Genomic DNA, 8,699 nt, shown 5'->3' on the forward strand with positions numbered 1-8,699 from the left:
ACCTGCGGGAATGACTAAAATAATGCGCAATACAAGCACTATTTAACCAGAGCGAATGAGATGTGTGTGTGTGTGTGTGTGAGAGAGAGAGAAGGGGTCTTCGGAGAGAAGAGAGCGAGAATGCGCGGCTGGTAACAAAACGGATCGGCTCTGAATCGGAAAGAAGTGAGACTGACCGGCCGGTCACCGATCCGGGCTGAGCATGAGGAAAATCGGCCGATTCCAATCCCTGGCCGATCGATCGGTGCATCTCTAATTTTTTTCACCATTTGATGAATAGAAAGCTCAAAGGACTGACGTTTATTTGAATTAAAAATATTTTGTAACCTAAATATTATTTACTTTAAATTTTAAACAATTTAATTAATCCTTGCTGTATTAAAGTATTAATTTCTTCAAAAAAAAAAAAACAACAACCCCAAAAACAAACATGTTTTGACAAACATTAGTGAACATTAAATCAAGACTGCTAGTTTTATTGCACATTAATAGCTTAAATTATTTTTAGTTTAAATGCTCACCAAAATGATAAATTAATCCATAATTTCTAAATAAATGTATTATATGGCTTTTAAATAATCCTATGAGTGCTTCAAGTATTGCCTTTAATTTAATGGCCAAAATTAGTAGAGAAGCATGTAGGGCTGCAACTAACGATTATTTTGATAATCGATTAGTTGGCCGATTATTTTTTCGATTAATCGGATCTTCTTCTTTCTTTTTTTTTTGGACAAAAAACACTTCCACATTCTGCCCAATGTCCTTTAAACAAATGTGTCAACTGAATGCTATGAAAATAGTGCTTAACAATTTATTAGACACACATCATAATAAAGATAAAACACAAATATTTTAGGAATCTGTCAAAAAATTGTTTAAATCTAAAACTCATCCAATGTGCACTACTTTGGTCTTTGTGCTCTCTTTATGTTTGTCATTTCACCCCTAACATCATTGACCCTTAGATCAATGTATTGGTTTAGTCTAAAATCGAGTGGAATTATTTTGTTTGAATCAGCTCACTTGTTGTGATGGAGCAGGAGTTGTTATGATTATGATAGTCTTTCCTCTCACCAGGTCCATTTTCTTGGAGTTTAACCTGTGCTGTTAAGCAATTTCTCAACACACACACACTCATATGTATATATACATAATTACATATCAACATTTGCTGACAGAAATAATTAATTTTTCCTAAAAGAGGTTACGTATCACATGGGGAAAACAGTGCAGCAGCATTCCTTTGATAACTCCCATCATGCTCTTCTGACTCGCCTAGGAACTTAGTGCCAGTTTGTATGCGCCTCACTCTGATATAGATGACTAACTGGAGATTATGCGATTGAAGTGAGTCAGAATGTAGAAATGTGCTAGATCTTATTCCAAACTGTCCATCTTAGATCCGAGGGATTGTTTGGCAGACCTTTTGAGAGTGCTGGTAGGGGGCGTTTGTGTTGAGGGACTGTGGGAGAGTCACAAACAGATGCAGGTATGACGCCATGAACTATTATTACTAAAGGCAGACGTCACAGTTGCGCTGTTTGGTACTGGGAAATATTATGGGAGTTTCCTTTATTAAAAGCGTTCAGTAAAGCCCTCTGTCTGTTGAAGATGTGTGCATGTGGGTGGATATTTTGAGTTTTCCGCAGCCCTTTCTGAACTGATATCGATTTTGGAGGAAAACATGTAGACTAATGGATTTCTGCCCAGTATGATGTTGATTTTAAACCATCATTATCATAAAAAGTAATAAAGCTAAACTGCTATTTCAGTTTACAAACGGTAGGCCCGAGGACTGTTTTGAGTGTTTTATTGTATTTAATGATAGTCTACTTCAAAAATGTTAAGTTAGACTTTACCCTTTCTTAATACACATTTCTTGTCTTATAGTGCAATGTGTGTGTATGTATATGTGTGTGTATATATTTATATCTCCCCAAAAATGATCTGTTCTGGTATGAATTTCACATTTCTCATTATCCAGTCAATTAGCAAATAAGTAAAATCTGGCCCTACATTTTTTATTGTTTGAATATCCTATTTCACTCGAAAATGTGTCGCATTATGGAAGTAAAATGGGTTTTGAATGCCATTTCATGTTGACTTTAAGCCAAATGTTCGGATTGGCCTTTACAAAGGTATGGTGCTTGTCCTAAGAACTGCAACGAAAGTCCCAAAACGCCATGCTCTTGGGTCTCATTGAGATCTGCTTCAGAGGTTTTTGACCACTCAACCCAAATGTCTGATTTCTCTTAGACAAAGGTTAAAAAAAAAAAAGTGTGTCTAAGATAAGACAAAGATATGAGTGAAGAGGGAAACAACTTTTGTGAAGGATTGGTCTAAAGGGACAAAATGAAAAAGGAAAGGAAAGAGTCTTATCTTCTCAATTCAACCTGCAGACGCTAGAGATTTGCTGGTGTCTTTCTGCATTGTCAGTCGGATAAAGTGCTGTGGATCTTCAGGGATCTCCTGACATTAAACATGCATTTACATGAACCTGGTGCCAGTGTTATGATGCTGCTGTCGGATGGATAAAAACCATCATTAGTTCCATCTAGTGTTGTCACGGTACCAACATTTCAGTATTCGGTACCAATACCAGTGAAAATCCACGGTTCTCGGTACCAATTTCGGTACCAAAGCAAAACACAAAAACATGCTAATTAAAAAATTGTCTCAGTGCTTTTATGAAGAGAGCGCGTCTGTGCACCTTTCGGATAGTGCATCAAGAACCGGGTTGACCGGGTACTCTGTACCACCGGTTTGTATATATAACAAGCAGTAAATTTTCTATCTTACAAAGACTTTTTAGCAAGGTCTCTAAATTCTTTTTTGCATTTGATTTTGATTGATTTGTATCATCAGTGACTGATTAAATTGCCAAACAAACATGGATTCTGACTAAATTGAGACATAGTCCTTTTGTTAAGTTTGTCCTCATTAGTGACAAAGCTCCTATGACAAAACCCTGCCGGTTACTTTGATTTATAAATTAGGGTAATCTAATATGAACCATTAACATTAAGACATTAATCAAAGTATTGCTGGCTTAATCTACAAGTAAAATCTAATAATTAGTGGTTCCAATTATTATTGTAAATATTTATGATTAAAAGCTTTCCCTAAACCTCTAACTTTTAAATATTTACACTCGTTTGAAAGTTTGGGGTTGGTAAGATTTTTTAAATGTTTTAGGAATAAGTATTTTAAGCTCTCCAAGGCTGCATTTATTTGATTAAAAGTACACTCTAAAAAATGCTGGGTTAAATACAACCCAGTGCTGCGTAAAATCAGGACAAACCCAGCAATTGAGCTGTTTTGACCCAGCGGTTGGGTTAAATGTTTAACCCAACTTTCTGGGTAGTAACCCAACCGCTGGGCCAAAACAACCCAATTGCTGGGTTTGTCCCTATTTTAGCCAGCGCTGGGTTGTATTTAACCCAGCATTTTTTAGAGTGTACAGTAAAACAGTAATATTGTAAATATTATAGACTCTGTCACGTTTGATCAATTCTCTTTTAGTTTTCTAGTGAATACAAGTTAATTTGTATTCAAATAAATTTTTCCCGTTTTACTTTTTCTGGATTCCATTTTCAAATTCCATTTCATTTTTACCAAATTCTGTGTTTTCCATTTTAATTGTTTAATTAAATGTTAATTGTATTTATTTGTTTATTTTAATTTTTAAATACTGTGTTGTGTATTTAATTTTTTATGGTAAATAAATGAAGGCATAAAACATTAACTTATCTTTTAATCAAATGAAAATTAAACAAACCCTTCCTTTTTGCCATGCAAAGTGATGTACAGCAGGGGTTTACATACATGTTACATATTAGTACATGTTTGAAAAGGTACAGCCCCAGAGACCGCTTTTATACCATTATTTCGGAGAGTGTAGCTTCAGAAATGCTAGTTTTCTGTATAATGTTTACCAGTCTATGACAATTTTTACAATTACATTTTACGTGCTAGATACACTCTCCATTTTCCAGACGCTCATCATTGTTTGCTTTCTACAAGATTTGAGGAAAGTTGTGATTTTTAGTGTTTGTATTTGAGATTAGGTGCGTCTCCTTTCATCACAACATCAAAGAAGAGGCAGAAGTAAAAATTCTCACCTCAGTAAAGAGATTTTGAGGAAACAAACACTTACAAGTTAATTTACCACATTGTCAACAACAGTCCCAATGTGCCAACCCTGAAGCTGTCCTGTCCCTCTTGAAGCTGCTCTGTATGGCAAATTTTCTGCTTAAGGAAAGCAGTTATTCTCAATAATGTTGAAGCTCAGTATTCTGGGTCAATCTGTCTAGTGCAGACAGGCCATATTAATCAAGCAGGATTTAACCCACTATCACAACAAGCAATCAGGGTGTCTAATTTTAGAAATCTTTTTTTTTTTTTTTGCACTTGGAGCGGAGTAATCTAGAAAATCAGGGTGTTCAGGGTGTCAAATCTTTTTTTTTTTTTTTGCACTTGGAGCGGAGTAATCTAGAAAAGGAGAAGGGTTGTAGGGGTTGTTGTGTGTCTCATTATACTGAGTGAGTCATAGCGAGCATTTTGATTGTCTGAGCTTTCCTCTCCATCTGGAGTAAGCTGAAACCGAGGTGTCATTAATAGCTGTCTGACTGTCTCTGCTGGCTCCTGCCTTACTTGTGTAGCCGTATAATGTCACAATATGCTGTTTTGTCACAAGGGAGAGCCAGCCTTTAGAAAAAATATATACTGTTATGATATCATTCTTTGTTAACCCTGATGTTCTGTTGTGATTGACTTTGCTGTTTTTATATTTGGGGTCCCAGAGACTACAATGACAAATGGTAAAGGTGATTTCTAAATTAACTGTTAATTTTACCTAATATTCTTTAAAAGTTCCTCTGACCTAATCAAAACACAGGTCAGGGTTCCTCAAATCTTGCCCTGGAGGGCCAATGCGCTGCAGAGTTTAGCTCCAACCCTGATCAAACTCACCTACCTGTTATTTTCTAATGATCCTGAAGACATTTATTAGCATACTCAGGTGTGTTTGATTAGGGTTAGAGCACAAACTCTGCAGGAAAGTGGATCTCGTGGGCCAGATTTAAGGATCCCTGGTCTAGGTTCTCTGAAACCCCAAACAGAACATGACTCGTTTTGATTGAAGCTTATATTGATCTCTTTATTATTTTATTTGTCAGCATTGAAGACATCATGATGGGCATTCACATCAGATCTACTTTGCCAGTTTTGGTTCTGTTGTTCTTGCATCTGGCAGCAGGGCAAGATGAACTGATTGTCTCTACTGACAAAGGCAAAGTCAGAGGACTGAGGCTTCCTGTGCCGGGTGGTTCAGAGAATGTGGTGACCTTCCTCGGGATCCCCTATGCCAAGCCTCCATTGGACCTGCTTCGCTTCAGACGACCAGAGCCTGCTGAGGTGTGGAACGGAATACGAGATGCCACACGGTACTCCAATTCATGCTTCCAGGATCAGGATACATTGTACCCAGGATTCCCTGGAGCTGAGATGTGGAATCCTAACACCAGAATTAGCGAAGACTGCCTGTACCTCAATGTTTGGACTCCTTCAAACGTTTTCCAGAACAGAGCCAAACCCTTAGTCCCAGTTATGGTGTGGATCTACGGTGGAGGCTTTTCCACAGGTACTGCATCCCTGGACGTGTACGATGGGCGTTTCCTCAGCCATTCACAACATGTGGTGGTGGTATCCATGAACTATCGAGTAGGAGCATTGGGCTTCCTATCTCTACCTGAAAGTAAGAGCATTAAAGGTAATGCTGGTCTATTTGACCAGCGCCTGGCTCTCAGCTGGATGTCAAGGAACATTGATGCATTTGGGGGTGATCCATCTTCCGTAACCTTGTTTGGGGAGAGTGCTGGTGCTGGCTCTGTGGGACACCATTTGCTTTCACAGGGCAGCCATGGACTATTCACCCACGCAATTCTCCAGAGTGGCAGTCCCAATGCTGTGTGGGCGGCAGTGGAGCCAGCTCAGGCCTGGAACCGTTCCTTGACTCTGGCTCAGCTTCTGAACTGCCCTCTTGGACCATCTGCTGATGAAATGGAGGCTTGCTTAAGGGCAGTTGAACCAGAGAAGATAGTCAGTCTTCAATTCGATGTCATTTCTGATCCCATGATAATAAGTGTGCCTTTTCCGCCAACAGTGGATGGAGAATTTATTGAGGACATGCCGAGTGTTTTAATCCAGTCAGGGCGTTTTCTGAAAACTGAACTACTTTTGGGATTGAACAGGGATGAAGGGACTTACTTCCTTGTTTATGGCGCACCTGGATTTGGCATCCATAACCAGAGTCTTATCAATCGAGACCAGTTCCTCACAGGTGTATACTTGGGCCTCCCTGGTTTCAGTGACATAGCCAGAGAGGCGGCTGCTTTTCAGTATACTGATTGGACAGATGAGCAGAGCAAGCCAAAAAACAGAGAGGCCCTAGGCTGGTTGGTGGGCGACTCCTATTTTTCATGCCCCTTACTGGATTTTGCCCGTAGGTATGTCGAGAATGGTGGAAGTGCCCGATTGTTCCTCTTTAACCATCGCTCCAGCTTCAACCCCTGGCCTCGGTGGATGGGTGTAATGCATGGGGATGAGATCCCATTTGTTTTTGGGATTCCTTTGAACCAGACCTTTGGATTCTCTAAGGAGGAGGAAGCCCTGAGCAGGAGGATCATGGAGCACTGGAGCAACTTTGCTAGAAGTGGGTGAGTGTAAATCTGACACAACATCTACTTTATGAGCTTATGTTCTATCCAGACTCACCCAAACATAAACATTCTGTTATAATTTGCTCACTCTAATGTCATTTCAAACACATATAACTTTCTTTCCTCCATGCACTGTGAGGGGAACATGTGCAAAATGGCATATTTATGGTATACTGTAACATCTTGCCACTCGAGTAGTACCCTTCAAGGTAGCGCTGCAAAAATATTGATAATCGGAGTTTGAATGAGATATGAAAGCTACTGTGAAGAAGAATGTTGTCAGTGAATAACAACTTACATTTTTGTTTGTTCAATACATTAAAAGCATCATGTGATATGTAGCATCATATGACTTGTGTCATACAAACATGGCCGAACCTTATGGTGCTGTTTTTATCCCTTTTGAAGCATCTGATATAATGTTGCATGGTGTTGGAATGATGAATTTTCATTTTTTGGCTGAAATATTCCAATAATACAGAATATTATACTCACATTTGTGTTTGCAAGACTATTTTATGTATTTGTATATATTTACTAAAAACACTGAGGGGGATTGTTTACATTTATTGCTGAGAAAAGTATAAACCAGTGCAAATGTGGAGTTGTTGTTTAATCCATAATATCTTGATGAGGCAGGCTTTCATCTGCTCACACTTTTTCAGTTAATGTGTGAAAACCATAAATAAATTAAAAAAGCAAGTCTTGGTGTTGCTGGGAGGCTTGTGTTGATTAGCATCCTCATTTGTTTGGCATAAATTATGGAGAAGCAGAGACAGCCTTTATTGTGGCTGTGAGCAAGCTTAGATTCTTTCAATTAACACTTCATACACTCTTCACGCTGCAGGGGAACAACACGATGCTAATACATCAATGAACATGATCAGTAAACAAGATCACAAAAGAACACGCTGAAGTTAATCTTTTGCCGAAATGGGCTGATTCACTTATGAAAAGTATTGAGTGCAATTCCTTAAATGGCTTGTTATGAAGACTTTGCTGGGATTGTGCATTAAGATTCAAAGCCTCTTGTCATAAAGGACTGCAAGGTGTTCTTTACAAGAGCGTGTAAACGCCATAGCTATTGAGTCATTGCATTAATTTTTTTTTGGCTTGAGTTGTTTTGGGGCACAAATGTATTGATGTAACTTGGCTCCATACATAAACTGACCTTTTGGTTGATTTCCTTGCTTGGCGTTTCAGGGATCCGAGCGTGGAGGGAGCAGATTGGCCGCTGTTCACGCTGGAACATCAGCAGTACGTCACGCTTAACACTGGCCTGTCACAAACACTCCAGATGCTTCGAGCCCAGCAGTGCAAGTTCTGGGACAGTTTCCTGCCAAAACTGCAGTATGTCACAGGTGAGAGTCACAGAATGAGAACAGACGTCCACACACACCTCATAAACAAAGAAAATCTTGACACGCTCACTTCTGCTTGTTTCTCCAGCTCTGCCTGGCCAGCACATGTGTCATCTTCCAGTCTCTCGTAGACACCTGTAGTGCAGACCTGGCCAGCTAGTGCAGTTTAATGCAGGACTGGAGGTGGCTGAGTGTTTCAAAGGCACTGCAATTATTTACATTTAGATTTATGCATTTGGCAGAAGCTTTGAAAGGGTTCTCGCAGATCCTTAAATAGTATTAATTTGGATTTTTAAAATTTAAGGTAAAAAAAAGTCTGAAACGTCTTAAATTTTAGACGACACTTTGACTTAGACATATCTAAACACTTTACCAAATTAAAACTACCTAATTAGCATTATATTAGAGATGCACCGATTGCAATTTTCTTGGACGATTCCGATTTTCGATTTTTTTTGTTAGTGTGATCTGCCGATACCGATTTTTGCAGATTCCGATTTTCTTTCTAATGTAAAATAACACATTCAGTGTAATATTTATCATAATTTCTGTAGTCTTCATTGTAAAAATTAAATACAGATTAATGCTTACCATTAAAGTTATAAAACGTATGGAGTCA

The 8,699-nt window shown here is 38.7% G+C and overlaps 1 protein-coding gene across 2 annotated transcripts in view; it reads left to right on the forward strand.

Annotated features, from left to right (window-relative positions):
* Nucleotides 1–5,041: 5,041 nt before the first annotated feature.
* Nucleotides 5,042–8,699, forward strand: part of LOC107735268 (cholinesterase-like) — a 22,464-nt gene continuing 18,806 nt past the window's right edge. The window contains exons 1-2 of one of the 2 annotated variants that reach the window (XM_016547012.1): nt 5,042–6,716; nt 7,923–8,080. In XM_016547012.1, coding sequence (XP_016402498.1) covers nt 5,191–6,716; nt 7,923–8,080 — 1,684 coding nt within the window. In that variant the 5' untranslated portion in view covers nt 5,042–5,190. The remainder of the gene's footprint in view (nt 6,717–7,922; nt 8,081–8,699) is intronic. The other variant, XM_016547018.1, reaches the window with a different exon arrangement.

Source organism: Sinocyclocheilus rhinocerous, unplaced genomic scaffold, assembly GCF_001515625.1.
Source record: "Sinocyclocheilus rhinocerous isolate Xijiao unplaced genomic scaffold, SAMN03320098_v1.1 scaffold942, whole genome shotgun sequence".
NCBI lineage: Eukaryota > Metazoa > Chordata > Actinopteri > Cypriniformes > Cyprinidae > Sinocyclocheilus > Sinocyclocheilus rhinocerous.